At 37.7% G+C, this 23,513-nt stretch overlaps 1 protein-coding gene across 1 annotated transcript; it reads left to right on the top strand.

The window, feature by feature from the left end:
• Positions 1-21,881: 21,881 nt before the first annotated feature.
• On the top strand, positions 21,882-22,854 carry LOC311183399 (olfactory receptor 2L13-like; the record flags this gene model as incomplete). The annotated part of the gene is made up of 1 exon (XM_084252751.1): positions 21,882-22,854. Exon 1 carries the CDS (start codon positions 21,916-21,918, stop codon positions 22,852-22,854), a length of 939 nt encoding a protein of 312 aa, XP_084108877.1. The 5' UTR covers positions 21,882-21,915.
• Positions 22,855-23,513: the final 659 nt, after the last annotated feature.

Genomic DNA, 23,513 nt, shown 5'->3' with positions numbered 1-23,513 from the left:
TCCTTTCCTTGATTATTTCCAGTGTGGTTGATAGTCTGTATTTGTAAAAGTGAGGTGTTGCTGTCCCCTATACTACTGTATTACTTCCAATACCTGTTCAGATTTGATATTAATAATTACATAATTTGATGTTCCTTCATATAGTTGAGTATTGTATAATATTGATAGTTGAAAAAGCTACCTATCTCTTGTTAATGTTTTTAAACTGAAAGTCAATTTTGTAAGAGATAATTATAGCTGTCCATGCATTTTCCATGTATGATTTCCTTTGTAGGAATGTATTTAAAATATTTATTTTGAGACTATGCTTATCTTATGGAACTCAGGTCTACACAATATATCAAAAACTTAATTAATTTTTTTGTTGTTGTTGAATTTGTTTTCCAGATTCAAACAAATGCTCAATGTCTTTTGATTGGTGAGTTAGTCCATTTTCATTTTGAGGTGATTATTGATATATGAGGGTCTGCTTAAGTCTTTAGTTTTCTGGTTCTATTAATATGCTCATTTTCTTGTGTATATTATTTTCTTTAACTTGGATAAAAGATTGCCCTTCCAGGGCCTCTCTGGTGGCGTTAAGCACCACAGTATGAAGCAATCTACAGCCTCTGCAGCACGAGTTTGATCCCCGGCCGGCCATGGAGAAACACACATGGTGAGGCAGACCTCTCCTATCTCGCCTGCTGCTCCCCTTAGCAGTATATTTCACTCAGTCTACCTATTCTGTTCCCTACTCTGTCTCTGGTGGATCCTCTCACCCCCCGCATCTCTGGCCTGTACCCCAGCTCTTGTATGCATAAATTAATAAATCTTAAAAAAAAAAGAGTGCCCTTCCACATTTATGGTATGGGAAGTATATTGTTTGAACAAAGAAGGAACCCTCTGAAAGTCTTTATTTCTCCTTCATATAAAGCTCATATAAGCTCATATAAGTTTGATGGGGATAATTTTATAGAATATCTGCTTTTATCCCAAGCCACCTTCAATAACCTTTTTTTTTTTTTTTTACCTCCTGTACGTTTCAGACTTATGTGTCTTTTTTTTTAAAGATTTATGTATTTATTTATTTATACAAGCACTGGGTACATTCAGAAGCGTGGGAGGGTGAGAGAATTCATTATGTGTCGTGGTACAGGTTACTGAATGTCCCTTTACATTCAATGTTTGCAATCCATATCTTCCCGAATTTGGGGGCTTTTCCTCTTTTATTTCTTTAAATACTTTTTCTAGTTTCTATTCTCTTTTTTTCTCCTACTGGAAACCCTAATATTCTTTTGTCACCCTTCATAATGTTTCAGACAAGTATCAAAATCTTTCCTCATGGGGCCTCCTGGTGGCACAGGCAATTAAGTGCTGTACTGTGAAGCTGTCTGCAATCTCTGTAGCGTGGGTTCGATCCTGGCTGGCTGGGCAGAAATCCACATGGTGTGGCAGATCTCTCCTGTCTCTCCTGCTGCTCCCCTCAGCAGTGTATTTCATCAGTCTGCCTATTCTTTTTTTTTTTTTTTTAAAGATTTATTTATTTATTTATACAAGCACTGGGTATAGTCAGAAGCCCGGGAGGGTGAGAGAATTCACCAGAGCCAGAGCGGGGAGCAGAGCAGGCAGAAGGACCGAAGTACACTGCTGAGGGGAGCAGCGGGTAGCAGGAGAGGTCTGCACGCCATGTTGGACCCTCCTCCGGTGGCTGGGGAGCAGCCAGGGATGGAACCGGTGCTGCAGAGGCTGCGGGCAGCTTCGCGACCCAGCGCTCCACGGCTGCGCCACTGGGGAGGCCCAGTCTGCCTATTCTGTTCCCTGCTCTGTCTCTGGTGAATCCTCTAACCCTCCCACGCCTCTGGCCTGTACCCCAGTTATTGTATAAATAAATAAATCTTTAAAAAAAATCTTTCCTCTTGATTTATCTATTTTTCCACCTCAATTCTTTGTTGATTTATAATCACTGTTTCAAACTTCCACTTGTTCTTTTATACTTATATAGATTTTCAGAATTTTTTATCACCTCTATCGATCTTTTCACATTCTGCATCTCCATTATTTCCTGGTTAAAGTTTTTTTTTTTTTTTAAGATTTATTGATTTATGCATTCATACAAGCACTGGGTACTGTCAGAAGCATGGGAGGGTGAGAGAATTCACCAGAGCCAGAGCAGGGAGCAGAACAGACAGACTGACGAAGTACACTGCTGAGGGGAGCAGCAGGCATAGCAGGAGAGGTCTGCGTGCCATGTGGGACCCTCACCGGCAGCCATGGATCAAACCAACACTGCAGAGGCCGCAGGCAGCTTCGCAGCTGAGGGTTCAACAGCTGCTCCACCAGGGAGGTCCTCCTTGTTAAAGCTCTAATTCCTATTTTCTATTTATAAATTTTATTTCTCAGGACATCATTTGCTTTTTTGTTTTCTTATATAATTTGATCAGCTTTTCTGTGTTTTCATCCATTTATTTAGATGTTTGATAATACTAATTATGAATTATGTATGTGATGGTAGAAAATGTTATGTGTTTTAGCTATTTGTATTTTTTTAACTGCTTTAGAGTTTGTTTTTTTTTCCAAAAAAAAAGTGTCCTTAGCTGTGAAAAAGATGCATTGTGTATTTTCTTTTACCTTTCCCCAACTTATACGTTATTAGACATTTGGTTTTCGCATTGTTCCATAGTCATGGGTGAAGGACAAATAATATGAAACTGCTGAGTGAGGGTGCAGAAGCAGCCTGGAGACAGCCAGTCTTAGTCTTTGCGTGGGGGACTGGCTTGTTTTTGTATTCTCACTAATAGTCCTCTACTCAAGCATTCCAGACCAAATCTCCACAGTCTGTGCATTTTAAGAACATTTCATAGCTTAATACCATTTCTGAGGTATGGGAGAAGAGGAATGCATTTCAGCACACTTTTTAGTTTCTGTTTACTGGGCCCATTCCCATAACCAAAGTTTGAACTTCACTCTACTCATTCCCTTCCTCCCAAGGTCCACAAGCAAAAAAGGAATAAAACTGTGAAGTTTATCATGCTTACTCCTGGCTGGGTTCACAGTCTATGACCATTTGTCCCCTCCCACATTTTGGTGAATGCAATTAAATCTGTTCAGTGGCCCTCTTTCTAAAGACCATACTGGTCTCAATCTCCAATAGGTATTCTAGTTTCACCATTGGATACTCTGGTTTAGTGACCTCTTTGGTAATTTTCATATTCCACTCCTGGAAGTGAAGTGAGGGTCCTCTATTGTAATCTATAATCCAACTTTAACTGTCTCTCCACCAAATCCAAACATTCAGTGTCATAGTTTCCTTAGACCTCTACCTTCTCCCTACAGCACTCCATTCCCTCACACATTGTAAATTTAGCTCAGGGTATTCCTTATCTGAAAATTTGCTGTATAATTTTTAACACAGTCAATCTTAATTGTCTTTTTTTATTAACAAATAACTCAAATTTGCTTCCTGTCTTCTCATACATAGTTAACTTCCTCCCCCAAACCTCTACTCCTATGTTTATGCTAACATATTTATTGAACATAGGCTTTGCTTATGTTTTTGAATTCTTTTAAATTGAAACTCATGGCATATAATAATTATTAGGATGTTAATTCAATTTAATATTAAAAAGTATAAATATTTCACCTGTCTATATAGCTTGACATCATTACAATACTATGGTTATTATTTTTTCAGCTTTGACTCAGCACTTTAAAATTGGGGAGATGAAAAAAAACCCTGCCATAGGTCATAGAAATGGAAAGAATAGCACTCATTTGGATGCCACTTTTTCAGTTTCAGTGCTAAATGCACGTAATACTGCCTCTCCATTAATAATAGCATTACCACTTTGTTCTGAGACTTCTTTGACATTCTGATTTATACTTTTAAATCTTAATTCCCATACCTTGGAAATATTAAAAAATAGAGATAATTTAATAATATACAAATTAAAATGAAAAATTAATAATGGAAAAGAACACTTTACATATAAACTTCAGAACCAGTTAACAACCAAATATTTTGTGTCCATTATCTTGTAATTGAAGGTACAATTATAATACTGCAACAGCATAGGTAAAAGAAATTTCATTGGTAGGGTGAGAAGCCCCAACCAAGTCTTTTTTTTTTTTAAAGATTCATTCATTTATGCATACAAGAACTAGGGTACAGGACAGAGCTATGGTGGGGTGAGAGGATTCACCAGAGACAGAGTGGGGAACAGAACAGGAAGATGTACTGAAATACACTGCTGAGGGGAGCAGCAGGTGAGTCAGGAGAGGTCTGCTGTGCCATGTAGGTTACCCCCTCGCCAGGGATAGAACTCATGCTATAGTGGCTGCAGATAGCTTCATAGATTGTGTCCCAACCCCTGCACCACCAGGGAGGCCCCTCAAGTCTTGTTTCAACATACATGACAGTATCATGGGCTCACAAGCCCTGTCCAAACTATTTGACCCACCACATTGACCCTAGATTCCTTAATAGAGAAAAATATTAAATTCTCCCTAACTATTATCTCACAATTCCTGGAGTTATAAGGTCAAGAGCCAACACGTGCAAGTGAAATGTAAACTCTATGTACACATACAGACATAGTCCATCCTAGAACATGTTATGACTCTGCTCCATTCCTCCCAGCCATATGGACATACCCTTTAAATATCTTGTCCTAACTCTCTTCCAGGAGCCAAATTAATTATAATTTTCAACATTGATTCCTTTGTTATACAAGTTAGAGCAAGAAGGGTGATGCCTAAAGAAAATTAAATCACCAACACTACCCTGCAGCCCAAGAAACTCTTATCAGAAATGATCAACCCAGGAAGAGCCAAGAAACACCCAGAGGGGAGAAGGCTGTCACCAACCACAAACTGCAGGAAGGTCAATAAAGCCTGAACAGAGCAAAAAGTACCCAGAGGGAGAGTCAAGTACTAGAAAATGACCAGTATTGGGGTGACAAAATGATTCCCTTAAACAGGCTTCACAATTCCCCAAGAAACACAAAATCCTCTCCTCCACTCAAGAAAAACATGGATTTCACTGAATAACTGTTTAGTCACCATGGCGACTCCCAATAGTTGTTTGCTCCCCAATCAGTGAGGTGCAGAACAAGAAAAGGTGAGCTGATAAAATTGAGGTGTCCCCCAACATAACTTAAAAATATTCCTCCCATGACTCTTCCCACACAGACCTCTTTCTGGATGTGCTTTCATTCTCTCTCTCTTTTTTTTTTTTATAGAGGCATGTTTTATTTATTTATTTGTTTGTTTGTTTGTTTTGTTTATACATGCACTGGGTACAGTCAGAAGTGCAGGAGGGTAAGAGAATTCACCAGAACCAGAGCGGGGAGCAGAGCAGGCAGAAGGACCGAAGTACACTGCTGAGGGGAGCAGCGGGCGGCAGGAGAGGTCTGCGTGCCATGCGGGACCCTCCTCTGGTGGCCGGGGAGCAGCCAGGGATCAAACCAGTGCCACAGAGGTCGCGGGCAGCTTCGCAACCCAGCGCTCAACCGCTGCGCCACCAGGGAGGCCCAGCTTTCATTCTCTTTTTAATAAACTTTGCTTTACCAGATACAGTTTTGTAATCTTTCATAAGTCATAGTCAAGGACTGAGGAATGAAGAAACTGTAATAACCCCAAACAGCTGTAACACATGAATTTCTAGCAAAGCCTTCCCAGGATCTACTACATCTATTGTTCTCTAGTGAAATATTGCCTGTAAGTCAAATAACCTACTATTTTGGGTAACAATATGTAAAAGATGAATAAAAATGTTTTTAAACATCAATCACTTCTGCTTTCCTATATAACATCCCCAGAGTGACAGATGTGAAAGGCATCTTTAAAATGCAACTAATTAAATATATGAGTATATTGGTGTGAAACTGATTGGTAAATTATATATTATACAAACAGTTGTCAATGAGAATTATTGAAACTAGATATACCAAATCTTACATTTTATAGAATTGTTTTAGAAATTTATTCTTATATTCTCTCAATTTATTTACATTCTGAATAACTCCAGTAAATTTTTGAGTCATATATCAGTGTCTTTAATTTATTTTAATTGATTTTATGTGTGGAATTGAGTAATGATCTTTTCTTTTTGTGTGTGATCACCAAATTTGTGAATTTGGTGTAGCCTGCCTTAAACATGCACCCAGGGTCCCAGCTCAGGTTGTGTAACAGACAAGGACAATCTTGAAAGACCAAGCACAGTCACAACACTTAACAAGTCATGCCTCCAAACAGACTTAGCCACAGCCAGATAGTTGCCATTGTCATGGCCCATGTTGGGTACCCTCTATTGTATCCAGCTATACCAGGAACTGCAATTCACTCATCCTGCAGCAACACCAGCAGACAGGGCTACGCAGGAGCCTTTTAGTACTTTGTCCTACATCAGGGGCCTTTGAATACAACAAGCAGTCTAGTTGAAGGAAGCCTCCACCATGGTCCAGCTGCTACAGTGGCCCTTATAGTGTGCAGATCCACCCATGATATGGTGGAATTCTTGTACATCCTTTCCAAAGGCAGCAGCAGTCTGGTCAACTGGTGCCACAGGAAAACCCACCCCTGAACCTGTTCAGCTACAGCAGTGGCCCAGGAAGCATGTGGTTCCATGCACTTGCCATCAAAATAGGTCTGGTCGTGGTATGTGGGAGCTGAGAGAGGGAAACATGCGCACCCATCCCTGCATGTACCCACCAGCCATAGTGACCCAAGCTCCAGGCAAATCCATACATGATCTGGTAAAGCACACAAAAGTCATGATAATGACTTTGATTATGATACTATGAAGTCAATGATAGTAAAACAAGATTGATTCTTTAGGAAAAAAAAGTAAAGAAACTGGAGGAGTGTAAAAGACCAACAAAGGAATCAAAAAATAATGGAAAAGCTACAAAAATGCAATAGATGAAATGGATGAGTCGGTACTCTTGAATATACACAATTAAAAAGAACAAAAAAGGAAAAAGAAATAGGAAAACAAAGGATAAGGAATGAATAAACACTCTGAAAATTATCTCACATCATATGAAAGGAAATATAATAGTTATCGGAATCTCAGAAGAAGAGGGAAATGAGGGAACTGAGAAACTATTTAAGAAAATAATTGAATAAACCTTTCCAAACCTGAAGAAGGAAATAGAAATACATATACAGGAAGCTAGAAGGTCAACCATGATGAAAAGAAAAATACAGGAAAACACATAATAGTTAAGCTTCCAAGAGTACAAGACAAAGAAAAATAAATGAAGCTGATAATAGGAAAGACACCAAGAACCTATAAAGAAAAATGAACAGGCTGACATCAGATTTCTCTGAAGAAACACAAGGATGAGAAGAGAATCGAGCAACAACTCCAAGAAAAATATGCCAGCCAACAATACTTTATCCTGTAGAAATACTTTAACTCGGGCAAAAAAATTATTCAGAAATTCATTATGATTAAACCACCACTCCAAGGAATATTACAAGAAGTCTTTAAACCAACAGAAGAATGAACAGGAAGAACAGAAAAAAGGTACTAAATCGAACCACAAAACTGTCAACAAAATGGCAATAACAGACCTCTAAGTACCAATAATCATGCTGAATCTTAATGAATTAAACTTACGACTAAAGACATAAAACAGTGTACTAGATTAAGGAACAGAATCCAACATTTCCCTGCCTCCAGGAAATACATTTAAACTCTAAAGATAAACATAGATTACATGTATAAGGTTGGAAAACAATTCTACAAGCAGATGGCCTCAAAAAGAAGGCAATATTAGCCATACTTATAGCAGATAAGATAGACTGCAAACTAAAAAGATGACAGAAGACACCAGATGACACTATATAATGATCTATGCCAGAAAGACGTAATACTCACCAACATATACACACCAAATCAGTGAGCATAAGACTACTATCTTACAAGCAGAGAAGTTGAAACAGTAATTAAAACCTTCCCCAAAACCAAAAGCCCAGATGGCTTCACAAAGGAGTTCTACCAAACATTCACAGATTAACTAATGCTTAATACTACAAAAACTCAGAAAATCAAGACGGAAGAATAATACCAAGTACATTTTATGAAGCTGATCTTACAATACTACTAAAAGCAAACAAAGATAAAACACACACATGAACACACATGTGCACACCCACCTAAATGCACACACATACAAACAGAAAGAAAACTACAAGACAAATTCCCTAATGAACACCAATACAAAATTAATTTCTCAATTCTGGCCTCTCTGGTGGTGCAAGGGTTAAAGCACAGCACTGTGAAGCTATCCACAGCCTCTGCAGCAGGAGTTCGATCCCTGACTGGCTGGGGGGCAACCCATATGGTGCAGCAGACATCATCTGTCTTACCAAAGGCTACCCTCAGCAGTGTATATCAGACAGTCTGACTGTTCTGTTCCCTACTCTGTCTCTGGTGAATCTTCTCACTGTCTGCATCTCTGGCTAGTTCTTGTATGCATAAATAAATAAATCTTTAAAAAAAAATTCTCAAAAATCCTCAAACCAATTACCAACAACGGAATTGCAACAATAATCAAATACATTGAAAATTTAAACAAACCAATTAGAACCAGCAAAATCAAACAGTATTCTAAACCCTCACAAAAATAAAAGCCCAGGACCAGATGGTTTCACAAGTGAGTTCTACCAAACATTCAGACCATTATAAACCAGAGACATCCTACAGGAGAAGAGGAGTAGAGGGATCCGAAGGAGGGAGGGAGGAGCACAGGGGACCGTGGTGATGGTACACAGGTGAATTGGTGGAGGCAATTCTCTGGGGACTAAATGGAAAAAAAAAAATTAAAAATGAACAATGATGACAATGATGCAAGATATGTATAAATAAATAAATAAATTTATAAAACTAATTTTAAAAATTCAAAGATGAAATAATACCTATCCATGTCAAATTCTTTCCAAAAATTGAAAAAGAAGGAATACTAACAAATACATTTTGTGAGATCAAAATCACATTAATTCCAAACCAAACAATAACAACACATAAAATAAGAAATCTACAGACCACTGTCCCTAATGACACAGATCCTAAAATTCTCAATACAATTTTAGCAAACCAATTTCAATAATATATCAATAGGATATTACACCATGATCTGGTGGCATTCAGGATGGCTCAACATCCCAAATCAAATAACAACATCAACAAAATAAAAATAAAAAATCTTTCATCACATCAACGCATATTGAAAAGAATGTTATAAAGTTTAACATTCATTTATGATAAAAATCCTTAAAAACAATGGGATAAAAGAAACATCTTAAGATAATAAAATCATATAGAAGACAAACACACAGGAATTGTCAATTTCAATAGTGATAAATTGAAAGCCTTTCCATTAAGATCTGGAACAACACAAGAATATCCATTTCACCATTGCTTTTAAATGAAGTACTGGAAGTCCCAGTCAGAGCAATTAGGTAAGAGAAAGATATTAAAGAAATTCAAATTGGGAAAGAAATGAAACTTCTTATTTGCAGATGATATGATGGTTTACATATTTTTTAAAAGAAATACACTGAAGAAGGGGTCTCCCCTGGTGGCACAGGCAATTGAGCACCCCACTGTGAAGCTGTCCCCAGCCTCTGCAGCACAGGTTCGATCCTGGCTGGCCGGCGAGTGTCCCACATGGCACGGCAGACCTCTCCTATCTCGCCCGCTGCTCCCCTCAGCAGTGTATTTCATCAGTCTGCATGTTCTGCTCCCCACTCTGTCTCTGGTGAATCCTCTCACCCTCCCACGCATTTGGCCTGTACCTTGGTTCTGTATAAATAAATAAATAAATATTTTAAAAAATAAAAAATAAAATAAAATTACACTGAAAAACTGATCAATACAATAAAACAGTTTAGTAACATACCCATATTACAAAAAGAAAAAAAAATCAATAGAAATCCTATATGCAAATATTCAGTCTGAAAAAGGATTAAATTAAGAAAACTGTCCAATTTACAATTGTAGCATACACTATTAAAGACTAGGAATAAATCTAACAAAGTGAAAGATGTATGCAAGAAAAACTATTAAACAAATTATATGCTCATGAATCAGAAGATTTAAAATTATAAAAATGGTTATACTACCACAAGCAATTTACAGATACAATAAAATTCCAATAAAAATCTAAAGGACATTATTGAAAGAAATAGAACAAATATTGATGAAATTCTCATGGAACCAAAAAAAAACACCACAAAATAGCAAAAGATTTCCTGATTGTAAGTTGGAAGAAGGAAGCATTACACTTCCAGACTTCAAAGAGTACTACAAAACCATAATAATACAAACAGCATGATATACAAATGAAGATAGACAGACCAATGGAATCAAATTGAATGTCCAGAAATAAAATCAAATATATATGGTCAACTACTCTATGACAAAGGAACAAAGAATATACACTGGAACAAGGAAAACTTCAACAAAAAAAGCTGGAAAAATTGGATTGCAGACCTCCCTGCTGGGACAAGGGGTTAAGCACAGCACTGTGAAGCTATATGCAGCCTCTGTAGCACAAGTTCGATTCCCGGCCAGCCAGAGCTAAACCACATGGTGCAGCAGACCTCTCCTGTCTCTCCTGCTGCTCCCTTCAGTAGTGTATTTTAGTCAGTCTGCCTATGCTGCTCCCCACTCTGTCTCTAATGAATCTTCTCACCTCCTGCAACTCTGACCTGTACCCCAGTTCTTACATGCATAAATAAATAAATCTTAAAAAAAAGAAAATTGGTTTGCAACTGCAAAAATGAAGTAAACTGCTATTTGACACGATATACAAAACTAGATAAAGCCATGAATGTCAGATGACACCATGAAATATATAGGAGAAAAAAGGCAATGTACTCCATGACATATTCCTCAGAAACACTTTTGAGGATTCTTCTCCAAAAGCAAGAAAAACGGAGATGAAAAATAGCTGGGACTATGTCATACTAAAGGAAATTCTATGAGGGCTACATGTGAGGAGGTGGGGGCAAGCAAATATTGTTTAAAAATTAACGTGATGTAAAAAATAAAAAAATAAAAAATTAAATTGGAAAATAAAGAAAAATAAGCATGAACAAAAATATATAAAATATTATTGATTATACAATTCAGAAAGAACTTTGCAATTCATTTTGAAAAGACATACAATTCTTTCTAAATTTCAAAAAAAAAAGTTCTACACAGCAAAAGTAACAATAATCAAAACAGTGAGACATCCTACTGAATGGGAAAAATTATTTGCACACCATGTGACACATAAGGGACAAAAACAAACATCTAAAAAGAACTTAACCAAAACAAACAGTCCAGCCAAAATATGGACAAGACTAAAAACATATTTCTGCAAAGAAGAAATGCAAATGGCCAAAGTCATATGAAAAAATGTTCAACATCACAGGTTACCAGGAAATGCAAATTAAAACCACAATGATATACCACCTTTCTTCACTAAATTTTATATTTTATTTTCAATTTTGCATAGAGGAAGAAATAGGGTATAGGACCAAGTTGCAAGTAGTGAGAAGAATCATCAGAGACAGAGTGGGGAGCAGAATAGGTAGATTACTGATATATACTGCTAAGGGGAGCAGCAGGCAAAATAAGAGAGGTCTGCTGTGCCATATGTGGGTTAAATCCCTGACCATGGATCAAACTCAGGCTCTAGCAATGATACCACTAAGACTTAACCCCAAGCCTCCAGAGAAGCCCTGCTCCAGTAAGATTGGCCCACATTTAAAAAAGAAAAAAATGGTCTCAACAAATGTTGGAGAGGATGTGGAGATAAAAGAACTCTGATACACAGGTATACTGGGAAAGTGAATTGGTCTAGTCACTATGGAAAGCTGTGTGGAGATTCCTCAAAACAATAAAAAATGGAACTATCATATGATCCAGCATTTCCACTCCTAGGAATCTACCCAAAGGACACAAAAACACAAATTCAAAAGTAAACCTGCACTATTTTGTTTACTGCAGCACTATTTACAAAAGGCAAGATATGGAAACAACCCCAAAACCCCCAAATGATGAATGAATCAAAAAGCTGTGGTATATTTATACAATGGAATACTATTCAGAAATCAAAAAAGATAAACTCATTATATTTGTGGCAACATTGATGGAGCTGGAAAGGATCATGCTAGCTGAAATTAATCAGAAGAAAAAAGATAAATACCAGATAGTCTTGTTTATATGTGGAATACAGAGCAATACAAAACTTCCATGTTTTTGTGATTGTCTTTTGAAGATGTGTTCTTTCTGCTGCACACTATTTCCCTGGTATCTCAGGAGGTCATTTGTTGTTCTTTTTCTTCTCCCTATTAATTGTTTTCTGATCTGGTGTTGATTTTGATGGCAATAAGGTTTCACTCATAAAGCCTAGAATCTACATTAAATTATATAGAATCCTTCAGTGTCTAACGTATTGTGCTCTCTGTTGGTCTCTACAATCCAAAGGATGGTGGATCCCACTGCTATATAAAGGGCTAGGTCTCAGACCTAGTTTCAATAGTTCACTGCTCCAGGAGCTGTGTTCATGGAACTCAGGACCTGTCATCGACTTTCTGGCTGGAATTTGGGATTCCACAACTGGTAACTGGAAATCTGATTCCAGCTCAGCCAGCTGGTTGCTGACAGCTGGTGTCTGGTGGTTGTGCTTTCCTCACTGGTAACTGAAGTCCAGAAGAGGCTCTTTCATGATTCACCAAACTGGAAGCTGTACTCTTGCAGCATATAACTGTAGGCCAGGGTGGACCCAAATCTCACCACCGGTGGCTGGATAAAATGTGTTGCCCAGTTCATGCTTGCACTGCTGGGGATCACAGAGGATGCAACATTGAATACAGTTTTCCTGTAACAGAAATACCTGGTATAGAAGAAAAGGAATATGACTCCTGCAGTGAATCATTAGGGATGTGGTATCCAAAGGTTGGGTTGGGTTCTCCATTTACAATCTATAGATTTCTTAACCCAACAACAGTATGTAATTTTTTCTCATGCTCATGAAAACATTGCCAAGATCAATTTCTAAATCATGAACAAAATTTAACAAATCCAAAGGAATAAAAAATAACACAAGTAAGTTATGCTTTTCAGATCTCACAGGAATCAATAATAGGAACATAGCTGAAACACCTTTCAGGAACATGGGATAAAAAGGCTCATTTCTGCCTTCTAGACACCACAAAAACAATAGCCCATAAACCTAAAGATCCCACATTTGCAAAAAAATGTCTGTAATGTCACCATGAGCACATAACTGGCCCAGTACTGGCTTTGCCCTCACACAGTATATAAGGGAGTAGAAACCTGGTCCAGGGGCTTATATGGTACAGGAGCCTCAGTCCCTGCTTGCCGTCCTGTCTGCTGGTCTGGAAACTTCCTCTGCATTTAAGCTATCACATATACCTCAGGCTCCAATGTTTGTTCATTTGTTTTATTTTATTTTTTTTTGTTTTGTTTTGTTTTGTTTTCTGTTTACCTGAAACAACAGTGAATCTGCCCAGCCTGAGACTGTTGCACAACAATTAAAAAAAAAAATATATATATATATATAGTACAAACTGGTCTAACCACTATGAAAAGCTGTGTGGAGATTCCTCAACCTGCTAAAGATGGAGCTTCCATATGATCCAGCAATTCCACTCCTAGGTATTTACACAGAGGACACAGAAATGTTAATTCAAAAGGGCACCTGCACCCCTATGTTTATAGCAGCACTATTTACAATAGCTAAGTTTTGGAAACAACCTAAATGCCCAAAAATAGATGATTGGATCAAGAAGATGTGGTATATATACACAATGGAATATTACTCGGCAATCAAAAAAGATAAACTCATGCAATTTGCAACAACATGGATGGAGCTGGAAGGGATCATGCTCAGTGAAATAAGTCAGATAAGAAAAAGAAAAATACTGGATGGTCTCACTCATAGCAGGAATTTACAAAACCTAAATAAGGGACCAGGAAAAAGACTAATTAATACACAGTAAAAATCAAAATCAACAAGCAACTATAAACCAGAGATACACTATGGTGTTGGGGGAGGAGGGATTAGGGTCAAAATAAGGGGGGTGGGAATTGTATGGGGGATATAACCAAGATGAAAATGCCTACATTGTGCAAAAAAGAAAAATGATGTAAAATATATAAAATAAAATATAAAAAATATATTTTAAACAACATTTTATCTGCAGCTAAATCCAAATGCTAAGTTAATATAAGTTAATCTGACTATGACTAACTTTTTTTTAACCACATATTCCAAGTTCGGCAAATGATCTGACTGGAAGAATTTTTGCTGAGAAAGACTATAGATTAATCCAAAATTCAATTCTGTTGCATGTGGAGCTTTATTATTCCTATTGTTATAGAATAGATGTGTTTTTCATTTAAGGAATCATTGTGCATGGAAAAATTAATAATGTCCCATGTAATCCCTAGAAATATGTTCCTTCTCCCTGGGGTTGAAGTGGAACACTTGATCACAGCAATTTAGATTAATTACTCAGTACATTATAGTAACCCCTGTTTTCAACTTCTTATACAAATCAAGAAATGACTGCAAATAATTTAAATCCCATCTAATTAGATCCAGCACTGTGATCAATGTGATTATTTATTTCTCCCTTGATCATTAAGGCATATCAACTCACTGTTAAGGAACAAAACACACACACACACACACACACACATATACTCACACACATATAAACACATATACTGTAGTAATAATAGCAATCATTTCAAATTATACTCTCCATTGATGGACCCAGAATTAAGTAGACATTAATACAAATTTTTTTTCAAATATTTTTATTTATTTATACAAGCACTGGGTACAGTCAGAGGTGCGGGAGGGTGAGAGAATTCACCAGAGCCAGAGCGGAGAGTAGAACAGAGAGGGTGACGAAGTACACTGCTGAGGGGAGCAGCGGGCGGCAGGAGAGGTCTGTGCGCCATGCGGGACCCTCGCCCAGTGGCCAGGGAGCAGCTGGGGATCGAACTGGCGCTGCAGAGGCTGCGGGCAGCTTCGCAACCCAGCGCTCAACTGCTGCGCCACTGGGGAGTCCTTGACATTAATACAAATTGGCCCTGACATTAATACAAATTGACCATACATTATAGCTTGTGAAAAAAAAAAAATGTCACTTTTGTAAAGTACCTTTCCCAGATGGAACCATAAATGAAATTTCACCTTATATTTATATTCATGTCTGGAATGATATTTCTGAATAATGATGCATGTGATAAAAGCTAGTGGTTTACATGGGAATGAAGCCATTGCTAATATTCTTTTCCATAAAATCCTATCTACTGGTCATAAATCATACACTGTAGAATCCCATGAGTAATGTACTACATATGAATTTGTCTTTTATTCAGTGAAGTACAAGAATGGTGAAATTGTACTGGTTCTTGGAGGGAGCTAATGTTAAGAAAGATAAATGCATAGGCTAATAAGTACAAAGGTTTCGATTCGTACCAATATGTTGAAGAAAATACGCTGCTCCAATTACATAGATGGAAGAGTTCACTGTGTAGCCTGCCACCAAGTGACCAGCTCATTTCTTTGATGAATGTTGCCATACAGTGGTTTGCCTTTGGTGTCCCTGATGGAAGGTGAGGCATTACCCAAATCCACCTCAGTGACTCCATGTCTCTGAGAACATGCATTGACTCCATCCAACACAATAGCCATTTTGTAAAGGGTCCCAAGAAGGAAACCCCAAGTTGACTGGTGAAAGTAGGTGTCATATTCCAACTAACCATTTCCACCACATTTTGTGGGCTTCCTATAAGTGATTCTACCCCTTACAGTAAGTGCTACACTACATAAATAAATATGTCACATTCTGTGCTTTTCTCAAATAGCAACAATTTTATCAGTGCTTTCCCCATGTCCCTGACAGGCTATTATCCATAGCAATGATATCATACTAATCCATATCCTGCTTTATGTAGTCCTTTCTCTTTACCCTCATATACTTTCATAAGCATACATTATAATCTTTTTTTAAAAAAATATTTATTTAGTTATGCATACAAGAACTGGGTACAGGCCAGAGGTGCGGGTGGTAAGAGGATTCACCAGAGACAGACTGGGGTACAGAACAAGCAGATTGACTGAAATACACTGAAAGAGGAGCAGCGGGCAAGTCAGGAGAGGTCTGCTGCTCCATGTGGGTAGCTCCCTGGCTGAGGCTCAAATTCATGCTGCTGTGACTGCAGATAGCTTCATAGGTTTTGTCTTAACCCCTTGCACCATCAGGGAGGCTCCCATTATAATCTCTTAATAGTGTTTGCCAACACCAAGATTCCCTGAGTTCATAAAAACTTCTTAGAGTAGGCTCTGCACCCAATGTACACCAAAACCTATTGATCCACTCCCAAGTCTCTCTGAGCACCTTCTAAACCTCCAGGCACTTTTTACAAAGACACCATTACAGAACAACTAATTCCACCATTTCATTCACTGATCACAGTTCTGCAACTCCTTATCCATAATATACTACTATTCTACCTTAAAAACAACAAATACTTATTTCAAGAAACAGAAAGTAATGCTCAATAATGGTTTGAGTCTCCAATTCCTATACTAATTTTAAGAGCAAGATAAAATTTTCACATTCATGTATTTTTTTTTCTTTAAAGAATGTTTACATGCTAATGTGAAAGGGACAGCAGAGAGGGAAATAGAAAGAGGAGACGATGATAGGGGATGAGGCCCATGTTTTAGCAGAGGGTGGATTTGGGAAGTACCAGGGTCATGCCATGCACTTTCAGAGAAATAAGACTGAGTCCCCAGTACATAGTATGGGAGACTGGTCAATTCACTGTCAGAAGAAAGTGAACTCTTAGTGACTGTATTTTACTAACACTTTTATTTTCCTTTCCCATACCTCTATACAGACTGAGTGTGGTTAAACTGGGCTGGAGATTTCTTAGGTAAATGAAAAGTGTACCACACTACAGGAGACAACTCAACACTTGACGAACAGCTAAAACTTAATAATATGTATATATTTATATGTGTGTGTATATATATAGTATATAAATATGTACATATATAAGTTGCATATGTGTGTGTATATATAAAACTTATATTCCTTATCGTTTAAAAGTAGATATAATTTGTCTAGTTTTGAATTTTCTCAAATTTGTAATGATATATGTAGGAGATATTCATAGCAGGTGAGTAAATTAATGTTAGAAATAATTTCAAATAGGGCCTCCCTGGTGGCGCAGGCAGTTGAGCACTGCACTGTGAAGCTGTCTGCAGCCTCTGCAGCATGGGTTCAATCCCCGCTGGCCAGCGAGAATGTCACATGGCGCGGCAGACCTCTCCAGCCACGCCCACTGCTCCCCTCACCAGTGTATTTCATCAGTCTGCCTGTTCTGTTCCCTGCTCTGTCTCTGGTAAATCCTCTCACCCTCCCGTGCATGTGGCCTGTACCCTGGTTCTTGTATAAATAAATAAATCTTGTATAAATAAATAAATTAATTAAATTAAAAAAGAAATAATTTCAAACAGAGTTACTTTAAATTTATATTACACTAAATCACTAATTTGAGGATTAATGGTATAAAATAAGTCCTAAATCTATTTTTTTTAAGATTTATTTATTTATGCATACAAGAGCTGGAGTACAGGCCAGAGATGTCGGGGGTGAGAGGATTCACCAGAGACAGATTGTGGAAAGAACAGGCAGAACGACCAAAATACACTGCTGAGGGAGAAGCAGGAGAGACAGGAGAGGTCTGCCTCGCTCCCTGCTTGGCCGGGGATTGAACTGGTGCTGTAGAGGTTGCAAATGGCTTCATAGTGTGGTGCTTAACCCCTTGCACCACCAGAGACACCCTATGTCCTTCATCTATTGAGCCCTTCCTCTGTAGCGGGTGCAATATAAACAATTATTTTATAACATGCACTCTTAACACTTAGAACAGTCTTTAGGCAAATTTAGAGAGTTATAGATTTGCTATAATCTTAGCTTAGATCCTCTGTAACTTCCTAATTAAATCAGTGTTGTCTTGTAAATCAGTGTTGTCTGGTGGCTAGACTGTTCTGAATACAAATGTTTGCTTTATTGCCCTGTATGAGGAGACAAATCTACACATCGATATAACAGTTGAGTAGATTAAATTCTTCATAGATCCATTGTATCATATGCTAAAAAGAGAAGAGTTTTATATAACAAAATTTACTACAGTCAGCAACAATTTCATCTGCAAATTTATTAGACAATAAGCAGAACATTGTCCATGATAATAATTCTTCTATTATGTAGCTGAGGTCTAGAAGTAGCTCTGACACTTACTTTCATTTCTAACTTACGAAATGAGAAGAGTTCAATAAACATTATCTGACTGCCTACACAGAATGTATTGAAATAATACAGTACAATCCTTCATCAGGAATCAATAGCTGGTTTGATTGCTTTTCTATAATTAAGTGAACATCTACATGATCTCTACATAAGCAGAGTCAACTGTAATGACCAAGTCTTGGTCCCCATGGATTTGGACATTAGGGATCAATTACAGGAGAAAGAGGACATTGTAAGGCTTGATAGCTTATGTTTATATAAATTAAAAGTAGTAACTCATCCTTTTGTCTTCCAGTAGCAAATTGAGAGAATGAGATTTAAAATATTTAAATCTGGAAAAAGCAGTGAAAGAGTTGTTTCAGCAAAAAAATACATAGGCAAGTAGAGAAGTTATACACTAGCAATTCAAAAAATCCTAATGCCTAGACATTAAATATGGTCTTAAATTTTATGTTTTATGAGCAGAAAGAGCAGCGAGGAATGGATGTTATACAAAATTATTTGATATTTCCCTCTCATAAATTTTAGAAGATAAAAAAGAGTTTCTCATATCAGAAAGAGAGTTCTGATTTGACAGAATCAATGGTTCTGTGACAAGTTCTTGCAGCAAATCTGGCAAGACAATGTCAGCCACGTTTTTTACCTAAAGATTTTAGGCACAAATTATGTCATTGTAAACCTACTTTGTTTTTAAACATATGAACTGAAGAACAGTGGACAAGGTAAGTCATAATAATACTAGCGCATCAAGTTGATTTGTGTTAGCTCTAACTCATGTAGAGACCTTGGAGATGATGTTTCCAAATCTTAGGAGACTATGTTCTGCTACTCAAAGAATAGGCACTTGTATATCTAGTTGAAAAGGCCAAAAGTGAATATAAAATGCCAAAAAAGAGAGAGAAGGATTATATGAACCTGTTACAAGTGTTTCAAGTGCAGACCTTGATTTGTGTGTGACCTTAATTAAGACACTTAATTTCTCTGGAGCTGAGGTCTTCCAATGGTTTAGGTAAAATGAACAAAGGATTTTAACGCCTACTGACAACCTGTTATGTGCTGAGCACAAAATTCTTAATTCCCTCTTCGCAGCCATCCCAGATAGGTGGCTGGAGTTCAGAGAAACAATTTCTTACTGGCCTTGGGCTGATTATCTGTAAGACTATTTAAAGTGCACTTTATATTGTAAATTTAGCAAAATAAATTTAGGACAGTGAGCTTGTTAATGTCCATAAAAATAGGACAGTGAGCTTGTTAATGTCCTATATAAACATAGGTGCTAGGAGTTGTTTTTAATGGTACAAATGTCAAAAATATGCTTCTTAATATGCTCAAAGGAGACAAAAATATGGATACAACATGTGGTCACAGTAAAAAAAAATTCTATTTAATGTGAGAAAGAATAAGTTATCATACTTAACAAAGAAATACAAAGACCAGAAATGGAAATAAATCTTGAGATCCTTGGCCCATGCTCTGAAAACTGAGTTTTTAGAGATTTTACTAGGATCCTACCCTACCCCTAGCAATAAGCCATTTTTCAATTTGGCAATGAAAATTATTGTTATAAATATCATCAATATTTATGATACTCTATACAAAAATGAATACAGAAGAGCATACAAATATGTCTCTTGTAATCGTGGCATACATAAATTGGGAGTTGGTACTGTTTGTTCAGTGCTTGCTACTGGAAAATCCATTCCCAGTAGTGTTATTTATGTTCTCCCCCTTATTTTAAACCTATATTAAACCAAAAAATGAGGAAAATACATAACAAGACCAAATATACTAAAAAAATGAATCTTTAGCTGAATCGGTTACATTTCATCAAATAAATTATCATATTGAATTTGCTATAAAGCAAAACCTTGTTCATTTCTTCAGACAAAATGTTAATACAATAGTAAGATAGTCACTGTATGATGCAGTGGAAGAATAAAATTTCATCATTACCTTGCCTTTGAATGGGTGAAATAATGACCTGATTAGCACTGATCTAAATATTTTCTGTTTTAAAACCATGAAATCACCAGCATAAAAGGAAAAACCCAAGTGAGAGGTGAGGGAAACAGATGGAACAAATACAATATATGCAGCCAATGCGTGATGCTCTTATATCAGAACTATGGCAAAGGTCAGCATAGGTCAGAATAGTGAATGCTAGACACCTTGCCATCACGGCCATGAGTCATGACAAGACATAATCATTTATTGAACTTAATTCTCGCAAAAAAAATCAACATCAAATATGTACAGAATTCATAATCGGTGACATTTGTCATGTGCAATTCAACTACAAGAGAAAAGAACAAGTCACTGATCACCTGTTCATTTTGATTCTGGTCTCTGTAGGTCATCAGTAAATGGAAACATCATAATGGAATATAACATCTTCACAGCATATTTTATAATTAGGGAGACTCCGAATGAAAACAGTGATTTTGTGGTGTGGACACCTTGTTTGGAAATGCAAAAAGTAGTGACAACTATGACAGGCATGGGAAAAAAATATCAGACTTAAAAAGGGAAGGGATAAGTAATACAGGACTTAGAATTATACAAAAAGATTTAGAGTTATATGTGCCAGTTGTTTTTTCATATGTTGAGTTAAATTCATCTCCAAGGAGTAGTCAACCATTTCTTTGTTTTTTTTTTTTTTAAGATTTATTTATTTATTTATTTATTTATTTATTTATTTATTTATTTATTTATACAAGCATTGGGTACAGTCAGAAGTGAGGGAGGGTGAGAGAATTCACCAGAGTCAGAGCGGAGAGTAGAGCAGGCAGACTGACAAAGTACACTGCTGAGGGGAGCAGCTGGGGCAGGAGGGGTCTGCGCGCCATTGGCCAGGGAGCAGCCGGGGAGCAGCCAGGGAGCGAACCTGCGCTGCAGAGGCTGCAGGCAGCTTCGCAACCCAGCGCTAAACCGCTGTGCCACCAGGGAGACCCCAATCATTTCTTTGACTTGATAAATCAAGAGCTTTGTTCCTGGGAATGAGTTATCTAAAGGAGAAATGCTTCAGTGATCTTGTTAACTGTGCTGGCTATGATACTAGGTTTTCTACTAAAAATTCAATTTCAGGGCCTCCCCGGTGGCGCAGCGATTGTGCACTGGGCTGAGAAGCTGCCCGCAGCCTTTGCAGCGCCAGTTCGATACCAGGCCGGCCTGCAAAGTTCCCACATGGCATGCAGTCATCTCCTGCTGTGCCCACTGCTCCCCTTAGCAGTGTATTTCATAAGTCTGCCTGTTCTGCTCCCGTTCTGGCTCTGGTGAATTCTCTCACCCTCCTGTGCTTCTGACTGTACCCAGTGCTTGAATAAATAGATAAATAAATAGATAAATAGATAAATAAATAAATATTTTTAAAGAATTCAATTTCAAAGCTGCTACTGTAGAAAACTTGAAAAACAGCATTCAATTAGCTATTGAATAAGACACACCAAAAGTCGTCATATGCAATGAAAAGCAATTAATTATAACTTACATTAATAAATTCAGAACTCCTTTGTTCATTACATGTTCTGGACTTTTTTTTTTTTTCTTTAAAGGAAGTTAAACAAGCAGTAAGTTTTCATGGAGACATGGAATCACACTTCCAATGATTTCATTTTGCTGGGTTTGTTTCCCCCAAATCGAACTGGCTTGTTTCTCTTACTCCTTATCATCTTCATATTCTTTCTTGGCTCAATGGGAAACTCAACCATGATTCACCTCATACGAGTGGATCCCCGACTCCACACTCCAATGTACATTCTCCTCAGCCAGCTCTCCCTCATGGATCTGATCTCTCTTTCCAGCACTGTCCCCAAAATGATGTTCAACTTCTTCTCAGGTCAGAAAGGCATCTCGTTCCTGGGATGTGGATTCCAGTGCTTCTTCTTTGCAACTATGGCATGTTCTGAAGGTTTACTCCTTTGCTCCATGGCCTATGACCGATATGTGGCCATCTGCCACCCCCTTCATTATCCCCTCCGCATGAGTAAAAGGATGTGTGTGAAGATGATCATAGGATCTTGGATCTTGGGGTCCATCAATTCCTTTGCACACACTGTCTATACACTGCATATCCCTTACTGCCAGTCCAGGGCCATTGATCACTTCTTTTGTGATATCCCAGCCATGATGACTCTGGCTTGCATGGACACCTGGGTCTATGAGTACCTGGTTTTTGTGAGTACATGTCTGTTTCTCCTCATTCCTTTCCTTGTAATCACAGGTTCCTATGGTCGGGTGCTTTTTGCTATCTACCATATGCGCTCCAAAGAGGGAAGAAAGAAGGCCTTTGCCACCTGTTCAACACATTTAACTGTGGTGACATTTTACTATACACCTTTTGTCTATACTTATCTCAGGCCTAAGAATCTCCGCTCCCCAGCAGAAGATAAGAAGCTGGCAGTTGTCTATGCCATTCTGACCCCCATGCTCAATCCCATTATCTACAGTCTGAGAAATAAGGAAGTCCTTGGGGCCATGACAAGAGCATTTCCAATATTATTCTCCAAGAAGGAATAATCATAGTTGTTCTCACTCATCTATTTCCCCCTTTCTGTGTTAATTAGAACATCGCTAACAGAAATGCAATGTGAGTCACACATGTAATTTAAAGTTTCTAGTAGCCATAGTCAAAAAGGGAAATTGCTCTAGGGCCACCCCTGGTGGCACAGCGGTTGAGTGCTGGGCTGTGAAGCTGCCTGCAGCCTCTGCAGTGACTGTTTGATCCCTGGCCCCCAGCGAGGGTCCCACATGGCGCACAGACCTCTCCTGCCTTGCCTGCTGCTCCCCTCAGCAGTTTACTTCGTCGGTCTGCCTGTTCTGTTGCCCACTCTGGCTCTGGTAAATTCTCTCACCCTCCTGTGGTTCTGACTGTACCCAGTGCTTGTATAAATAAATAAATCTTAAAAAAAAGGCAAAATTTCTCTAAATATATTCAATTAATGAAAAACAATGTTATAATCAAACTAAAGGAATTATATATTATTATATGCAGTAGGATATATGGCATATATTTGTACATATATTACTATTATCATTATAGTCATATAAATTAACATTAGTCTAATCATACATCTTTTCATCGTTATACTATTTTATTGAAATGGCAATGATTTCCAACATCATATATAGGTCTATACGTGTTTAGATGTGTGTTACAATACCACAATTACCACCAA

Source organism: Talpa europaea (genome assembly GCF_964194135.1).
Source record: "Talpa europaea genome assembly, chromosome: 13".
NCBI classification, from domain to species: Eukaryota; Metazoa; Chordata; class Mammalia; order Eulipotyphla; family Talpidae; genus Talpa; species Talpa europaea.
Note: the sequence above shows the minus strand (reverse complement) of the source record. Positions and strands in the feature narration are given on the sequence as shown.